This window comes from Hippoglossus stenolepis, chromosome 10 (genome assembly GCF_022539355.2).
Source record: "Hippoglossus stenolepis isolate QCI-W04-F060 chromosome 10, HSTE1.2, whole genome shotgun sequence".
In the NCBI taxonomy this organism is placed as follows: domain Eukaryota; kingdom Metazoa; phylum Chordata; class Actinopteri; order Pleuronectiformes; family Pleuronectidae; genus Hippoglossus; species Hippoglossus stenolepis.
Genome location: NC_061492.1, coordinates 23,822,589 through 23,842,615, shown reverse-complemented (window position 1 = coordinate 23,842,615; position 20,027 = coordinate 23,822,589). Strand labels below are relative to the sequence as shown.

General features: G+C 41.0%; 1 protein-coding gene across 1 annotated transcript in view; it reads left to right on the top strand.

Annotated features, from left to right (window-relative positions):
- Window positions 1-16,882, top strand: part of gabra2a (gamma-aminobutyric acid type A receptor subunit alpha2a) — a 42,055-nt gene extending 25,173 nt beyond the window's left edge. Inside the window, exons 8-10 of the mRNA XM_035167145.2 lie at window positions 4,319-4,471; window positions 12,854-13,056; window positions 14,191-16,882. Of these exons, the coding sequence (XP_035023036.1) occupies window positions 4,319-4,471; window positions 12,854-13,056; window positions 14,191-14,490 (656 nt within the window). The 3' untranslated portion in view covers window positions 14,491-16,882. The remainder of the gene's footprint in view (window positions 1-4,318; window positions 4,472-12,853; window positions 13,057-14,190) is intronic.
- Window positions 16,883-20,027: the final 3,145 nt, after the last annotated feature.

Genomic DNA, 20,027 nt, shown 5'->3' with positions numbered 1-20,027 from the left:
GCAGGTTAAGGTGGTCATGTGCACCTGGACTACTCGTTTTGTGGGTCCCCCTTACTCATTATGCTTTACCAGAAATTACCAGCAATTTAGTAGCAGTGCTGGAGATATTAAACAGTCAACACATTTAGGGTGCACTGATATACACGCACCCTTTGTTGAAGCCAGAGCTGCCAACAGCACAATGGTCAAATCCAGTGTGCGCAGGATGTCACTTTCAATGGACATCAGTGACAAGTAAATCTGTCTTTTTTGACGCATTGTGGTTATCAGTCTATATTTTACTAGTTCCAATTTTGAAGAAAACTGGTGTTGGTCACAGGCAAAGTTGTAAATATCTGAAGTGCTATATCAACATTTGGAAAGACTGATTGTAGTTCCCTTCCTCTCTGAAGTTGCAGCAATGACCTTGCTGAGGTGTCCTCGTTTTCTTCACTAAATTCCCTGAATTGTCTGATTCCGTCCACAAAATCCTCCTCCAGATCACATGCATATTTCTTCTGGAGATCTGCCGCTCCTCTGTGAAGATCTTGTATGGAGATGGATGGTATGTTGCTCAAAAACGTCTGCTGAATATCTTTGTAGGAGTGATACCTCCGATCCAGTTCAATGACCAGTGGATCTATGTCAGCGATGAAAACTGTTGCTTTGAACTTATCTCGGCCTGATAGCTCGCAGTCAGGCTCAGTGGACTCATCTGCTTGTTTTTTCCTTTTTCTTATTTTCTTATTTTTTTTTGTTACTTTGGAGGAGGTGGCCTTTATTTTTTTTGATGAATGTATTTACTCCTTTAACAGGTACAATGGAATACAATGAACATTAAGGACATTATACATTTAGTCCCCGTCCCCACCCCTGGTCCCACATTTAGTTTCAGCAAATACAAAAAATAAAAATAGTAAAGGAATAAATAATAATAATTAACCAACCCTTCCTTCATAGCATATTGGTTAAGTAAATGATAAATCAAAAGAACATGTAAGCCAATCAGCACTGTAAATGAGTTGAAATGTATTGACAGTGTGCATCAATGATGAGTGCTTCATTTGTCCTGTAGTGTCTTTAATTTAACTATGTATTTAATCATAGGGCCCCAAACAGACTCAAATTTTCCAGGTGATCCCTCAAGTTGTATTTAATTTTCTCTAGATTTAAGAACATCATGAGGTCTTTAAGCCATAGAGAAGCCTTGGGTGCAAATGGGTGACTTCCACTCCAGCAATATTCTTCTGCGTGCTAACAAGGATGCAAAGGCAATACTAATCTTTGTGTCCCTCCTCATTGTTTGATGTGCTGGTAATACTCCAGAAATGGCCCCCTCTTCACACGGTGTCAGTGCCCTGTTTAAAGCCTCAACAAGGTGTTTGAAAATAGCTGTCCAGTAACCTCGTATATGAGGGCAAGACCAAAACATGTGTGTCATATTTGCTGGTGACATGTGACACCTATTACGTGCATCTGTGACACTGGGATATATTGAGGAGAGTTTGGAGTTGGTAGAGTAGATGCGATGGACAACCTTAAATTGTATCAGATTGAGCCTGGAGCAGGACGTACTGTGATTCACTGGAGTTAATGCACTATCCCAGTCATTGTCATCTATAAGTTATAGATGCCAAGTTCATCTTCCCAATCTTTTTAGATTTAATCAAGAGAGGCCTCTGTTAAATTGGAGATTAGGATGTCAAATTTTGCTCAACATCCATTAGCCTGTGGGAGCTGGTCGTAGAAGCCCTGGGCTTTTTGGGGACAGTCAAAGTAGTAGCTGTCATTTCGGAATGAAACCTAGAGACGGGCAGGATGCAGCAGGCGGAATTTTATACCTTTCAGGTAAAGAGAGCTTTTAACGGCATTGAATGTGGCTCGTTTTTTAGCCTGATGTCCGGGTATACTCTCAACTCGGAGCCGTGATAATCCAGTTTGTGTTGCCGGGCCCACTTTAAGACTTTCTCTTTCTCCTGGAAATGGAAGGGATAAAAGCTCTCGGTTTCACCACGCCGACATCTCCTAGTCTGGGACCGAGGGAGCGATGGGCTCACTCTATCTCCAGAGGGTTGTTGAGAATACCGGGACCCGTCACCGCCATTAGCAAATCGGACACAAACTTTATCGGGTCCTGATCCTTCTCACTTCCCTCAGGTATGTTAATTATCCTCAAATTAGAACGCCTGGACCTGTTTTTGAGATCATCCACCCTTTCCAGGAGTACCGTGGTCTGTGACTGTAGAGACTTAACAACGGCTTCCATCGCGGTGGGTTTTTCGAAGTTTCCACCCACCAAAACTTCAGTTTGAGTGAGACGGTTGTTGAACGATGTCACTTGTTGTCCCAGTGAGTCAACCGACAGCTTCAGTGATTCTGTTGATTGTTGTGTCAGGGTAGCCATGTCGTCTTTGAAGCAATCACGCTGTTTACTGAGCAAAGCCTCAAGGTCTGTCTTGGTGACTGGGTCAGCATTGCTCCCGCTGTCGGTGGGTAATTGCTCGTTGCTAGCCGAGACAGCTGCGACCATGGTGGCTAGCTTCGCCGAAATGCTCGAAGCCCGGGTTGTTGTTACCGGCTGTTTCTGCTTTGAGTTGCATTGCACCGTAGCACGCTTATGTATATAAACACAAGTGCAAAAAATAAAGGGTGAGTCGGTCAAAAGAGTGCTGATAGTTTGTTAGATTTGGAAAGTATGACAAAAGTTTAACCGGAGCCCCCCACTTGCACGTCTACTCACTACCTCATCAAACCGGAAGACCCTCCTGTTTTTTCCTTTTTCTGCACCCCTGTGTGCCCACTTAGTGCTGGGACACAGTTGGAGACATGTTTCCTGCATCACTCTCAAACTTGTCAAAATCATCCCGTAGGCTGGCATAATAATCCCTCAAAGAGCCAAGCAAATCAACAGCGTTACATAGACAGTTTGACTGCCTGCATTCCAATACAGGTCTTGTGAAAACGTTGCAGTATGTTGTTCCACATGTTACATAGAACGGCAATCTCTTGTTTGTCCATCTTGACATAGAGTGTCCTGGCTTCATCCCCTTTGCAGTGACCCTTGTCTTCTGGCGTAATTCAGATGCAGTGCTTTTGTTGCTTGGGCTTGTGTGGATCTAGTATCCAAGCGTTTTCAAAGTCTCTGTCCTGTGGTTGTCATTGGGCTCTAAGCCCGCTTTTATTGCCTGCCAACCGGACGTGGATTTAATTTAATTAAAAGTGTCTGTACGAAATATGAAATTCCTGCGTCTCAAGGCAGCAGTTAACCCTGTAAAGTCCCACCAAACTGAGTGTGTGTGCAGCGCAGGGACCCCACTCAACTAAAGGGCTGATCTGTTTAATGCTTGCTTGCAGCCCATTGTAAATGCCGGACATGTTGGCTGCATTATCATAACACTGGCCTTTGCAGTTATTAACATCAATACCCATATCTTGTAAAACAGCAAGAATGGACTGGCAAAGCGACTCAACTGACTCTTAATAGGCAGACACATGACAAAACGCTGATTGAGCCATCAGGTGAAACATGATTAATGTGAGCTGGTCAGGTGAATCGACACTGATCGAAAAGTACTTTGTCACTTTTATCTGGCTCATTATCTCTGTGAGGACATGTTGATGAGAGGTATGATGGTGTTCCCTTGCCAGTGTTGCCATATGTTTTATATATGCACATTCAAGATAGGATCAAACTTGCTGATGACTTCCAGCACTCCCATGAGGTTCCCATTATAATGCTGGCCAAAAATCTCACTGTGTCCCCTGAGAGGCAGTCCGGCTAAAAACGTCACCACGTCTACCAATATCTTTAAAACTTCCGACCAGTAGTCTCATTCACTGTCAAATAGTTTTTTTAGTTCTGGATCTATACTACAAGTATCAGCACAGCGCATAACATAAGCAACCATAACCTTTTTACGAATCTCCAAACCTTCATGTTCAGTCAAGTGTGCAGCAGCATTTTTCCAGTCCCTGGAGTGCCGACTTCAGACCACTGTCCCCAAATAATTTGCATGCACAACAAAACTCTGTCTGATTGGATAGATGTGTCCACATCATCCAATCAGCTGATTCATTCTTTAAATGTTTCTTATGTGCCAATAGGTGTCAATGCAAATTAAAATGATTAAGATAGTCCGGCCAATCTGGGGCCCTTGTACACGTGGGGCCCCTAGGCTGCAGCCTGTGCATTAATCTGCCCCAGCTCACCTGTGCACCTTTAAATCAATCTACTAATAGAGTTCACATCCGTACCCACCAGCATCCACTGTATGTGAGCATGCTCACTGAGCTGGACTAATCTGCTTTTGAGCATTTACATTTTCCTTTCTGTTCTCAGGTGAATACACAGTCATGACAGCTCACTTCCACCTGAAGAGAAAGATCGGCTACTTTGTGATCCAGACATACTTACCCTGCATCATGACCGTCATCCTGTCTCAGGTCTCCTTCTGGCTCAATCGAGAATCTGTGCCAGCCAGAACTGTGTTTGGTGAGTTTCTTCATTTGACTGTTATAAATTCCATTCACACCCTTACAGTGAAAATATAGATTGATTTGATATTTATGGATATCTGCTTATATACATTGGCACAGTGATCACCAACCTTTTCAAGCCCAAGATCCCTTTTTAATTCCAAACATAAGCTGAGATCTACCACCCTGATATCTTCCAAAAGACCCACTTAGGAGGGTCATATTTATTAGTTTTTTGCAATTTCTGTTAAAGGCTGAATGTACGTGCATACATATACACAAACAAAGGCAGTTATGCAACTTTATCTATTGAATGCACAATATTCACATTAATATATATTCATATTTACAGCATCTGTTTCATGCACAATATTTAACTTCTCAATTCAACAATATGTTTTGCAGAGGAGCTGCTACTGCAGCACAATGTTTTTTTCATATAGGCTTTGCCTTGAATATGGCCATAAATATGACTATTTCCTTGTATAGAATTAGTCTTGTGCACTATACAGTATAAAACCATGCATCTTCTGCTCCTGCAAATATTTTTAAAAAAAACAACCTTTTTTTTAAAACAAATTAACAGATTTATTTGTAAATGCATACAAGAAGTGGTGGCACATGTGGTTTGGCTTTTGAAATTACCGGGCTTACATGATTCTTGTTGTTCTGGGTTTGTAGCCTCATAGTTGAATATACTTATTGTAAGTCACTTTGGATAAAAGTGTTAGTTACCATTTCTGTTTGTGACATAATTTCAACAGATAAACATTCATTTTCTCTGTTTATTCTGCTGTGAACTACAAGGTTTATCTGTCTGTGTCACAAACGTACGTAACACTTGAATGAAATGCAGTCGATATAATAGCAGCTCCGCCACCAGTAGCGGACACACTGCAATTGTGAACAACAGACTCTGCGGAGCAACCGCAGCCAGTGAGTCCAGAGCGTTACAGGGATTGACAGTGAAGACTGTTGAGATCGACCGCAATCGACCGGTTGGCGACCACTGCATTAGTACAACAATTGTATCTTTCATCATGATGATCAGGAGGTAAACAGTGGTCATGGTTCAAAGGAATCCACCAGGAATGTGACCTTGCTTGTACTTGATTGATCGAAACAGCTTCTTGTTGGATGATGTCAGTAGGTGTGCTAACTACTAATAGGAGCACTCATGACTGTGGTTCGGACCACAACCTTCTTCAAATTTGGTCTTACTTTTCATCTGAACTACATGCCTGTAAAGTTCTGTGACTGCATTTGCACAGTTGTGACATTATTACAGTGATCAAATCCATCTATAGATGTAAACATCACTCAAAAGTACTCAAAACTGCTTCCAGGTGTCTCCAGAGAGAGACACCTACCTAACAGTTTCATAATGAACTGTCTTGCCATAGATTGAAATAATTATGTGGGAAACACTATTATGTAAATTAAAAGATAAATATATGAAGGAAATGTCATCAACCCTCTGATGTTTTTGTACCCACTTGACCCTAATGGTAATATGACTGATTTGCAATAGTGTCAGCTGCAGCAGCTCAGTTCACAGCATCACAAGAGACTGTTCTTTTTAGCTTAAATCAATATAATTTGTGTGCTTCAACCACATCTGGGAAAAATAGGGGTCTCTGTCACCTCTATATTGTTGGTCAGAGGCTGAAAGGTTTGTGAATTCTATGATCACATCAAAACATCCAAAACATAGACCTTTATATGTAGACCACATTGGTCGATGTATCGTACATCATCGTCAAATGACTTGGGAAATTATAAAAACTCCCAAAGATCTTGATTAGACTTAATTTAAATATGTCCTTATAATGATTTATTATTATTATTATTATTATTATTATTATTATTATTTAAATAATCCTAGTGATATTTTCACTAGTTTGTTTCATCTAAATTATACAAATGGATGTTTGGCCCATTATATTTAAATATTTTATATTTAATTCAGGAGTGGGTCCTCTCTACGGAGGCCACCATGTTTTTCCAAACTGAACACACTAAACACCTTTTGAGTTTTTATGACAACTGAAGACTACCACAGGTTCTCTTTCCTGTTTGAAGGGGGAGGTGAGGGGTATTCAGCTGCAACATTCAACTTCACCACTAGATGTCACTAAATTCTACACACTGAACCTTAAAGGGGACATAGCATGCCCATTTTACCACAAGTTGATATGGTTCCTTGGGGTCTTAATGAAATGTCTGTAACATACTTTGGTCAAAATACCACAAGGATCATATAAAACAGCACCCTTTTTACCCTGTATAAAACAGCCCTCCACAGAGTGACCTGTTTTGAGTGCCTGTTCCTTTAAATGCTAAGACCCCCTCCCCCATGATTTTAAACGATATAAATTACATATTTTATATGATATAAATTATCAAATATGCATCCCATACTTTGTATTCCCCTTCTGTTGTCCTGGAGTTTTAATTTTCCCAATCACATAATTAAATGTCCCCTCTGCCCATCCACTACAAGCACACAAGCAGACAGACAGAGAGAGAAAGAGAAGGGTGGGGGGGTATGAAGACCATCTTTACCCGAACCCCGACATTCAACGGGTACAACAACAAGCGGAGAAAGCAGAATCGCGGGCTGACCTTATATATACAGTCTATGGGGCTGACCAGCGCTGAGAAATGCTCGTCCCGGTGAACAGCCAGGCGGCGGCGCGCTTGAGAACGGCGCTGCCTCGCAGCGGCGCCTCGTCGGTGTACCCCGGCGTAACTACTGTAACCCGGCGTAACTACTGTAACCCGGCGTACAGTAGAGCTGAACACTGCGGAAGTCTTCCACACAGCTGGCAGTGTGGAAGACCGCTGCGAGGCAGCGCAGTTCTCAAGCGCGCAGCCGCCTGGCTGTTCACACGGGACGAGCATTTCTCCGCGCTGGTCAGCCCCATAGACTGTATATATAAGGTCAGCCCGCGATTCTGCTTTCTCCGCTTGTTGTTGTACCCGTTGAATGTCGGGGTTCGGGGGTTACAGTAGCGCTGAACACTGCGGAAGTCTTCCACACTGCTGGCTGTGTGGCGCTGACACAAATTCCAGCTCACGCACGGGAGAGCGAGGTCGCTCCCGAGCAGCTGCTGCAGCCTCCCAGTCCCAACGATCCAGGCAAATGCCACATGTGAGTGAATCGCGGGCTGACCAGCGGAGAAATGCTCGTCCCGTGTGAACAGCCAGGCGGCTGCGTGCTTGGGAACGGTAGCAGTAGTCTCGCTGCCTCCGGTGTAAACCCGGCAGAGTGAGGTGGGGACGGGGGACGGGGGATGAGGTGGGGGTGGGCCAAGACCATGTAGGAGACTTCCAGTTCCTTGTTACGACACAATACACAGGAAGCGCAATCGAGTCGCTCAAGCATGACGTTTCTGACTTAGAGGAACTATAACAAAACGCATAACGCTATAACATGCCAGATACCCACATTAACCGGTAGAAGCACTAACAAAGTGGAATTTGCATGCTATGTCCCCTTTAAAGCTAAAATTAAACAATATATAATTTATCTTTACTAAATGCACCCATTATGTTTTAACAGCATAGACTGTATATAAAAGTGGTTTTAGATTTCAGGTCTTGAAAGTGAAGCTAATGGAAAAGTGAGAGAAACCTGTATTCTCTTGAATGACCAGTAGAAGGCAACTTCTCTGGCAGCAAAAAGTTTCTATCGAAGTCTATAAGAAATCACTCTACTTCTTGATTTGTTTGTAAGGCCAGTACACATTTTCCTAAGGAGTTTATGGTCTCACTACCTTCTTCCATGTCCTATTTAATACAGCATGATGTTCATTTTTCATTACAGTTCCCATTTAGAGTAAAATAGACGATTATACACGATAAGGTAAACCGTGTGATTGGCAGCTAATACCGTCCAATGGGTGCAGGTGTTGGTTGATGTACATTCCCTATTGGCCGTGGTAGGTTTAAAAAACCAAGGCTCTTACTGACTGGGTGTCAGTAAGAGAAAAAGTGGGAGGCTGTTTTCATGTTGCCGTGTCCTCCTCCAACATTTCAACCTTAGTTTCAACAATACAGAAAACATTTCCCAGTAGCTTTGTGGCTTGTCAACGGGCTCCACAAAACTGGAAAATTTCAGACACGCACTGATGTTTTATTTTGGAGAGAAGCTCATACATCCCTGTGTTTACCATGCTTCATGCAGCCATACATACATCATGATTTACATATGGTTGCCTGATGAATAGATGTTAATCAGCTCCAGTGATTCCTGTAAGCCTTTGAGCTGTTGCTCTGGGCTTCTCTTCTACCTCACTGAGCTTTCTGTGATGTGCATCTTATCTTCGCTAAGCTGGGGAGAGTATCCACAGTAAAACACCCCAAACTGTCATTTTGTCTGACTGAAGATCTAAACAATAAGATTACCTCATAGTACAATCCACTCTGCATCTGTGAGATCTCTTTTCTCTGAGGCATAGCTTACATCAGCGAATGCTTCTGGAAAAAACAACAACTGAAATGTTTTTTAAGCAAGCAAAATCAGTCACTGTAGCTTTAAAACCTAATTTATGGTCAATGTTATATTCGTAAACAGAAAGAGACATAGCCTTCTGTCCGTACTCTGTACTCTATATTTGTGCACATCGTCTGAAAGGACGAAATGTAGTAGTACCACCAGAAATCATTTGAGACAGTGTAGCCAATTGTTCAAGCTAGACGACCATGGGACAGGAGGCAGGCTGTTACTCTGCGCGGATACAGGGATAAACAGCTGCTCTCCCCTCTTTTCTAAGAGGTACAACATCGTACCTCCACCTTCACCATGTTTGTTGATGTTGAGAACATTAAACTCTGTGAGCACCTCTTGTAGACGCTGGAAGTATGTGGGCAGTGACAGTTACAGGGTTTTTAATGGACATATCTCTTTTTGTACTAAAAGCATGCATACATGATCTTTGTTGTTGACTTTTATGAGCTTTTGTTGAATGTTTGTGTGTGTGTGTGTGTGTGTGTGTGTGTGTGTGTGTGTGTGTGTGTGTGTGTGTGTGTGTGTGTGTGTGTTTGCATGATGCTATTAGTATGGATGAGAACTGTTTTATTAGTGTAACTAGAGTATGTTGTTCATCATTGTGAAACAAATATGATTGGATCTTTATCTATCCCTTTGTTTTGCAAACATGCTATTTATTTTTTTAGTGTACACTTACAAATAGACATATATGAATGTTACTTTCATAAATACATACATACATACATACATACATACATACATACATACATACATACATACATACATACATACATACATACATACATACATACATACATACATACATACATACATACAGAGTTATGCCTCTGAGACATTGGTGGAGCTGCTGACTTTACTCAAACCAATATAGCCATGAAGTTAAAATAAAAACAATAGCTTCCAGCCCTGATTCATATCTGAAACAGTCATCTGTGTTTAGTGAAACATTAAGAAGATTTGGTTAATTTTTTCACATTTCCACCTTAAGGGTATTGAATCTTAGACATCAGTGTGTTTCCAGGCTACAACTCACAACATCAGATGTGTCTTTAGGGAAGAGGCCATGTTTTAAATGGTGAAAGAGGAATTTCCACATAGTGATGGTGATTTCACACTGACATTACCCATAATATTACCCTCATACAACCATCAATTTGATAATGATATGTTCAGCAGAATTGTGACCATGAGAAATCTTTTTGCCGTTATGTGTTTTCCCACACTGATACAGTGGCATTACACTGAAACTACTAAGAAATCACAGCATATAAAGCAGATATTTGATAGAATTATTTTAATGCACAAGAAGGGAAGTTTTAAAGGAAATAAATTATATCACCACATAGTTTTCTAGTTATTATAATGTGAATAGAGCATAATTTTGTGTAAACCACAATCAATGCTGCTGGATGCTGTATAGTTGTTCTTTATGTTGTCTAGATGTTCCTGTTCTACCAAGAGGGTTGTATAAGGCTGCACTGGCAGGGGAAGGGAATGGAGAGCTGTCTCCACCTCACACTGTGATTCCTGAAGTCAGCAAAGAAATTAATCTGCAGCTGCTTCTTAAAGCTTCAAAGAAATGTGTGCTCTAAATCATCCTACTGTAGCTACTTTAAGTTTGTATTGTGTTCCAGTGGTCACTGTCATCCATATGGCCCGAGTGGTGTTTATTAAATACTGAGAAGAAGCACTAACACCAACACAATAGAACACAATTCATTACATGCCTCTCACAATAAATTCTTACTCAGTCAAAGTGCTTTTTTTTTTTCTAGATCTAGATTCCACTCTGTAGCCATGATGCTTCAAACAGAGACACCGTTTTGCATATTGTGGGGAACATGAATGTATGTGAGTGAATATTGGTAAAACTTTACATGAAGATGCATTTCTTCACCATTAACTAGATGCTTGTCAGCATGCATAATGGGAGCATATTGGCGCATACTTTTTATCTTCATCTTCATATGCTTTTCTCAGTATGAACCTTAGAAGTTAGCAGCAGAAAACTATAAGTATTATATGTCCCTCATTCCAAATTGAGGTCTAAATCCATGAGTAATTTATTTATTATTATTCATCAACCTATACGGGTCCCTTTCCTAAAACAATGTTCCGATGGCAAAGAGAATAACATGGTAAAAGCAAGGCTGTGTAATTTTTCTATCACCGTTACACTGTGAAAGCATCAACATCATGATACAAAGTTTAAAGGGGACATAGCATGCAAATTCCACTTTGTTAGTGCTTCTACAGGTTAATGTGGGTATCTGGCATGTCTACCAACCCAAAAACTCTGGGGAAAAAACACTCGCGCGTTTTGTTATAGTTCCTCTAAGTCAGAAACGTCATGCTTGAGCGACTCGATTGCGCTTCCTGGGTATTGTGTCGTAACAAGGAACTGGAAGTCTCCCTACATGGTCTTGCCCACCCCCGTCCCCACCCCCACACTGCCAGCTGTGTGGAAGACTTCCGCAGTGTTCAGCTCTACTGTACGCCGGGTTACAGTAGTTACGCCGGGTTACAGTAGTTACGCCGGGTACACGGACGCGGAAGTGCGGTTCTCCAGCACGCAGCCGCCTGGCTGTTCACACGGGACGAGCATTTCTCCGCTGGTCAGCCCCATAGACTGTACATATAAGGTCAGCCCGCGATTCTGCTTTCTCCGCTTGTTGTTGTACCCGTTGAATGTCGGGGTTCGGGGGTAAATGATGGTCTTCATAGCCCCCCCCCCCCTCTCTTTCTCTGTCTGTCTGCTTGTGTGCTTGTAGTGGATGGGCAGAGGGGACATTTAATTATGTGATTGGGAAAATTAAAACTCCAGGACAACAAGGGAATACAAAGTATGGGATGCATATTTGATAATTTATATCATATAAAATATGTAATTTATATCGTTTAAAATCGTGGGGGGAGAGGGGGGAGGGGGGAGCTGGCTCATTAGCATTTAAAGGAACAGGCACTCAAAACAGGTCACTCTGTGGAGGGCTGTTTTATACAGGGTAAAAAGGGTGCTGTTTTATATGATCCTTGTGGTATTTTGACCAAAGTATGTTACAGACATTTCATTAAGACCCCAAGGAACCATATCAACTTGTGGTAAAATGGGCATGCTATGTCCCCTTTAAGCCAAGAAGACCCTTTCTGCTTTAAGCAAGTAAAAAGAATCAGACAGTTCAGTGTCAATATTTCAACCCATCAGTGTCTTGATGCAAGAAAGCCTCATGCACATTGATACACTTGAATCAAGAGCTTTTACTTTAGATGTATTCTTTCTGCTTTATTACCAAAGTCAATAGACAACAAGTGGCAGTTTATTTGCGTAACAAATAACTGGCAAGGGTATGTCAAAGATCATGTAACAACTGGTTCAAGCAAACACAGGGCCAGGCAGGCACCAGTCCAGACTGATCTTACACGTCCAGGAAGTAGTGGCAAAATCCAGGAACCTCAGCAAAATACAAGCAACCCAATTCTGAGTTTGTGAATGATGAAAAATGTGACCGTTATCAACAACTGAAGAAAGCCTTCAACATCTTACCACTGACAAATATCAGGAGTCACTGTGATTTATCTTATGTTATTTTTGTTTTAAGTCGTGGAAGGTTTAACATTCTCTTCAATTACGTTTAGGGACTTTGAACACCATAGCTGTGATATCCTGTCTTTTGCTTCGACACCATTATTTGAACACAAGGATTTTGTTACCTGATGGCATCAGTATAACATACTTCAGAATTTAGTTTTGTTCTGCAGATAACGCATAAGGACCATGTTTGTGTTTGACTCTGTCCTGTTCTGAGGTCTGTTATTGGGACTAGCAGTTATCTTAATGTGTTCTCTCTTGCTGAATATACATTCTCTGTTTTTTTCTCTTTCCAGGTGTAACTACAGTCCTCACAATGACAACCCTAAGTATTAGTGCCCGTAATTCACTGCCTAAAGTGGCCTATGCTACAGCTATGGACTGGTTCATTGCTGTCTGTTATGCCTTTGTCTTCTCTGCACTCATTGAATTCGCTACGGTCAACTACTTCACCAAGAGAGGCTGGGCCTGGGACGGAAAGAGCGTGGTCAGGGAAAAGGTACAGCTGTCACACACCTTTATTTGTCATTACCAATTAGATCCTCTTGGTCATGCTCCTGCTACCACTCCAACACAACTACAGTTATTATCATCATTATGACTATTATGTCTGTTCGCTAATTACACATATTATTATTGCTATTATTGCCTTTACATGTGTTACTGTCCTACAAATATTGTTCTATCTATCTATATATATATATATATATATAGAGAGAGAGAGAGAGAGAGAGAGAGAGAGGTGTGTGTGTGTGTGTGTGTGTGTGTGTGTGTGTGTGTGTGTGTGTGTGTGTGTGTGTGTGTGTGGTGTGTGTGTGTGTGTGTGTGTACATCTGCATTTCAATACCAAATGTAAAAGAGGTATTCATGTTTGTATGATGAAAAGTTGCTTTTTTGTTAACTAAAATGGAACAACAGGATAATGAAGGACCATATACTAAATAATGATAAGATACTAGAGAAAGTACTAGGAAAGACTGTGTTGAGTTGAATATTCATTAGTTTAGGATTGGTTCATTCATATAATGAATTGGAATAAAGACAACTTAAAGTCATTAACCAACAGTTTTGACAGAATCATGTTAGCCATTATACAATCTCAGAGCCCATCGGCTAATGTCTTCAATGAATTAGCCTCTGGGGGCATCAGTCAATATTTTGGGGCTTACGATAACCAGGCCAAGACTCTGGCTTCCGTTGGTACACTGTTTACAGTCCAACTAGTTCTTTATCTCACGTGTCGAATGTTTCTCCACACAATACACAAACAGGAATACATTTTGTAGGTTTTTTAGGTCCAGATGGCATTTTGGTTGCTGATGAATTTAAAAGCTGATAGCTGATGCATTTCGGGCAGTGAGTTCCACCTCTTTTGCTCTCCACACAGAATGTTTACCTGCGGGCAACCCAAAGCCTGCACAAATGTGATTTGTCAAACTAGAAACGGAAAACAGAAAGCTTCCTGCCCAAGATCTTGTCCTTCGATTCTGCATATGCACCTGCAGAATCTGTTCATAGACTTTCATTGTTATTTAAAATGTACAGTGCAGATATAGATGAAGTAAATTTGCTCCACAACATTAATTTTGATCATGGAAAAGAAGTCTCTAACCCGGAGGAATTTTCATTGCAGAAAAAGGAAGCCTCCATCATGAAGAAGAACAATGCCTATGCTGTAGCTGTGGCTAACTACGCTCCCAACATTACAAAAGACTCGACGCTGTCCACCATCTCCAAGTGTGCCCAGAATGAAACCAACAAAACCACGGCAGAGACGAAGCCCGAGAACAAGAAAACCTTTAACAGCGTCAGCAAGATCGACCGCATCTCTCGCATCATGTTCCCTGTGCTGTTTGGGAGCTTTAACCTGGTTTATTGGGCCACCTACCTGAACAAAGAACCGGTCATTAAAGATCTGGATCTTTCCAAATGAACTGCTGGGACTGACTCCAACACTCCAAGCCCTATTCAGGAATTATACATGTGCTGGTATTACATGCATAGAGAGTTATCTGTCTTTACCGAGTACAATTTTAGATCAATTCAGGTACATATCATAACTGGGTTAGAATAAACCTGAGAGCTCACATACCGAGTGTAAGTGCCAAACAGCATCCTCTGCCATTGTGTCATTATCTTAGTTTCACTTGTTGATTCAGCTGCTCAAGCTGAGAGGAAAGGAAAACTCATGGATGATCCATATCTTTTTCCTCCTGGAAACGAGAAATGGGAAGTGTTCATTTTGTATTAAGCCTACTTAAGCATTCCAAATGTTTTAATAATTACAGCATTTAATATCAGAAAACAATTTATTACTGGAAGAATCTGAAAATACTTCATTCTAAATCCAACCAGGGACCTTCGTCACATTTCTTAACCTATATTCCTCTCCCTATGTTTTCTGTTAACAACAAATAAAGGAAAGGCCATGTTTAAACATGAAACCAATCGGGGTTTTTTGCTGCATTGCTTTTTGATAATGAATCAAATGAGGAAAGGTCATTAAGTGACAAACCCACAGAGAATAATCAGCAACTTTACCTCAGCTCTCCGGAGCTTTTTAGCCCTTCTTTCATTCATCAACTTTTGGCCAAGTTGTGGTTCAACATCATTCCCAGCAGCAGCAGGCCTTTCTGGAGTTGGTGGAGACCAAACCAGAAATAAAAATAACTAACACAAGCAAATAATAGGATCAAATAAGGTTTTATATCAACTTTCAACAAATCTGACTAATTTGCATTACTTGCTTTGAGAAATATTATTATTTATTTATGTATTCATTTGTACATTTAATTGGTGCTCACCAATTATGATACGGTGATAATTAGGAGGTATTTATCTTGTAATTTGGGGGAAAGAAAAAAAACGTATTAACTAAAAAGTATAGACCAAAAAGTATAGACCAATTATTTTTGCTGTTAAATTTGTCAGTGCTTTGCTAAAACAATGTAGGACCGTACCAACTGCCAAGATAAAGTAACTACATTAAGTTAATCAAACAAGATCTGTGTATTTCCTGGAGCTTCACACAGTCAAAGCTACACATGTCCATTATTAAGAGCTCTCCTGAGGCTTCCAGTGTTAAAAGTAAATGACCCGTTAAATGTTTCCTGGTTAACGTACTCAAGCCCCAAGGTTTGCGTAAAACCTGATGGCCAATGTTAGTACTCCATAAATGTTCAGTGGGGCTGAGGGCCGCTGACTGTTTCGGAAAGTCCATCACAAGCAGGACTCCTTCGTCGTCTTTGGTCATCATCCTGCTGCAGTATGAACCTTTCCACGCAGATACAAACCAACGGGCATGTTTCTGAATGACGGAGCTTGCTTCTCTTTGTCCATTCAGTGCAGGTGAACACTGGCTGCATTTGACTCACTTTAATAGGCCTTTGATGAGTAGGACAACTAACAGGATTGCTGACCTAAACGGTGAAACTTAAATATTTCTTCATTTTACATGACACGACATATTGTGTTTTGAAATGTTACTGAAACTTCACATTGTCTGATTACACACTCAAGCACACATACATGCATAATATGTACATATATACATATACACTGATGGTCCAGGTGGTTTGAGAACGTAGCATGAAACACATTACCCTCCTACATATAAACTCAACAAGATCTTTTGGTCAACATGAGAATGTTAACAATCAATAATATCGAGCCATTAAGTTCATCCTGGATCTTGTGCAACATAATAACATTGATTTGAGGTTCTCTTATCATGTTCGTCTACATGCCACCTACTACTACTGTTTAAAAAGCTTGTTCAGTCGTCAGCCCATCATCTCAGTGTGGGTTTTTAAAGGTTTTGTGTGAGATTTGTTTCTGTGGTGTGTATTGAACACATTATCAGGAGCATCCTGCAGAAACCGCTCAGCCGGTCGGTGCAGTGAAGCTCTCATCGGCTCAGCCTTTGTGCTGTCATCACCAGTCTGACCCAGTATGTGACCTTATGTAGCACATTTACTGTTCACTATCCTAGCACACCCTGCTGCTGCTTCCTGGGAACATCAGTCACCGCCCACCCATCGCCCACCTGTGCGCTCAGTTTCTTCACATTATAACATGAATATGTGTGTGCCCTCTCTATTTTAGGGAAATTGATAACACAGATGGCAAAATGTAATTAATTAATAATAAAAACCTTTAGAAAACTATATCTGCATTATATACACGTATCTCACTGACTGTTAATGATGGTGGAGGAAGTCACGTCCCTTTATCACTTACGTTTCCTTTGTATCATTATTCTTGAGGTGTTCCCTGTGAAAGTGACATTGCACTGTTTTTTAAAATAAACAATATTCAAACAGAAATTGAAACCGTTCTTTCTGATTCTGATTGCAGAGTTGAGTCAAGCTACTGTGGCCCACAAATATATGAAAACTACAAATCTGAAAGCCTACCCCTGCAGTGTTATTGCAAACGTTCTGAAAATGCAAATGTGAACTGTAACAAACTGCTGAAATGTTAATCTTTCAGCACATCCACCATTAGGCTGCCAATATGGCTCTTTGTTTTCGGACTGCTAGAAAGTGTCCTCTGTAACATTATTGTCACTGTGATGTGCTACAGGGTGAACAGACTAAAGCACAGTCTCATTTGGACTTAACTGTCAGAGCATCTGACCTGTAGTCAAGTAAGAAGGAGTAACCAGTTTGCAGAAAACCATTCAACACACAGATCTCTGCTCAAGAAACAGAAGCACCCCTCAGAGAAAGACTGCAGTGGTGTATGTCACTGGGATAACACTTCACTATAAAATGAAATATATGTAGTGTCTCAGTAATGTGCATGGAATTGAAGCTCTACTCCCTGGCATGTTCACTCCATGCTAAGATAATATGAATGGATGGATGGTTACAAGCCAAAAGGTTGGAACAAAAGAGTAGTTATTGTATTCTCTAAGCTTACATATATTAATAAACCGCATCATATTTTCTCCAATGGAAAAGATTCATCTGAAAAGTACCTAACAGCCAAATTAATGTATTGAGGTTGAAAGTACAATAAATCCCCTCGGAAATGCAGTGAAGAGTAGACATATTAGTAAATACTTCAGTACTAAAGTACAAGTACTTCAAAATTATACTTATATACAGAACTTGTATTGTTGAGCCAGAGTTAGCTGCATGACAAATTTGCATTTTCAGTCCTTGGGCAAGAAAATGTCAAAATAAATCAGACTTTTTTTAAAGTAAGAATTATATGACATGCTGATGTTAATATCACATCACAGAACCAGAGCCAATCACATACCATGGTCACTGGTCGTCTGACCACATTCACTGGTAATGTGAGTTCATACTGTGCAGAACAAGGTAGAACAAAATGAGCTGTAACGATGCAGAAATATAAAACAGGACGTGTTCATTTACTGCCTCAGTGTAGGCTGCTCGGGTTCTCAGCACACCAATGTTTCAATGATGATCATGTCTTCAACACTCTTTGAATTTTTGCCTAGATTTTTCAGAATAAGAGCACACATTTATTCGTTCAAGATTAACAAATCAATCTCCCGGGTGAGAGTTAACACCACATTTTAGCCTGATGGGAGAACTTTGGCCTGCAGTTCAACCATGTTTGTAGGACAGGACCGAGGATGAGTTTATTAATATAAACTCATTTTCTTATTATGGATATCAGAGTTATCAAGTTCTCCTAATTATCTAGAGCATCTCTATCTGTACACTTTGCCTCACCTGGCTAAAGTCCTGCACTGTATGACTCTGAACCCAATTGAATACACTGCATAAAGGTGTCCAGATATCCTTAATGCACACAAACACATATACACAAGTCAGCAGACCTCGAGGCATCCGAATCCAAGCAGTGTTCACATCCACAGCCTCGCTGAGAGAGGAGTTCTGCTGAAAGGTGAGTGTTGCTGAAGAGGCTATAATCAGGCCCAGCACAGCATCCACAGCACATCAGCACATTTACCCTCCTGTCTGCACCTGTCTTTGATCTGCAGCCGCACCACCTTATCCCCACTGCTGGCCATCCTTTCACGGCCCTTCATCTGCTGACTCACACGGAGACTTAAAGCCCACAAGCTCTGCACACGTCAGCCGTGGACAACAACACAGACCAAGTCCAAATACGAGTGATCTTTAACCTCATAATTCAACTCATACACTTTTGTGATACAAAACTGAAACAGACTGAAACTTTGTGTAGTATGTGCTCCCAGGCTATAAAACAGAAGGGAATTGTGGTTTCTATCTTTAAGGTATGTTTTGTCCACAAAACTACACACTACACACATGCATTTAAAGCTTGGCATATACTGTAAACACATTCAGTGTGATTCAAATCATTACATGCACACTCGCTCGCTCTCTCTCTCTCTCTCTCTCTCTCTCTCTCTCTCTCTCTCTCTCTCTCTCTCTCAAAACAATCGATAGTGTTTTCTTCTGCATCCCATGTATCTTATCTAATTTCATAATTTCTCCACTGCACTGTATTTTAAAAGTCGTTCTATTATTTCTCCTCTGCATATTAAAGCACACTCAGCATTTTCCTTGTTTCAAATAAACCTACCTTACCCTGAAGTCAGTTTGTATTGACGTCTCTGCCACTGCCCTTGTCGCACATCATCCAAATGCATACTTTGATACCACAAGAGTCTTGATGCAATAAAGGAATATTGTGTTTAGTGTCTTTCAACTGAAGTTTTCCTTCACAACTCTCATCCAACTTTCTTTCAACTGAGAGGTCAGCTCATTTAATTAATGCTGTATTCACACAGTTTAGGCACAAATCATTGCAGGCATTTGCTCAAGTGGCTGATCAGAACTCGTGCTCAACAAAGTAATTAACACTAATTGCTTGATCTTACCCACCGTACACACTGTACCCTTGACACAGTCAGCACCGCAGCACTGCGACATTCAGATTCACACAGCTTTGGACTGGGCTATCAGTGAGACTATTCACAATGCTTTCATTATTTGTGAACAATCTGCCTGTCTGCCCCTCTGGCTGTGTGCATCCACAGTCAGCAATAATAAACAAGTTCAAATAAATCATCTCACAGCTGAATCAAACTCAAAGGGATAGTTCATAGTGAAAATGCAGTCATCATCTACTCCCCACGATGCCTAGATGTCCTCTGATATCCTCCTCGAAGGCACGTTCAGGTTCGCACGCACACCCCGGAAACACCGCACACACTGCACACAAGGTCTCACCCAAGGGCACGCAGGAGCTGCGCGGCAGCATCGCTATTTCTGGACTTTTTTGCTTAAACATGGTGTAAATTATGCCATTTCGAGTCAAATTTGAATGTCGGGGTATTTTATGATTTTAGTTTTATTACGTCTGAAGGTGTCACCAGTTACTTCAATTGTATTGGATTTGGCTGCAATGCTGTTTCCCCCTGAAACTCCAGAATTGTTTTGTGGACTGCAACACTTCACCCACCCCTCCATCGGCATGGTGCGTAGATAAAGAGTGAAT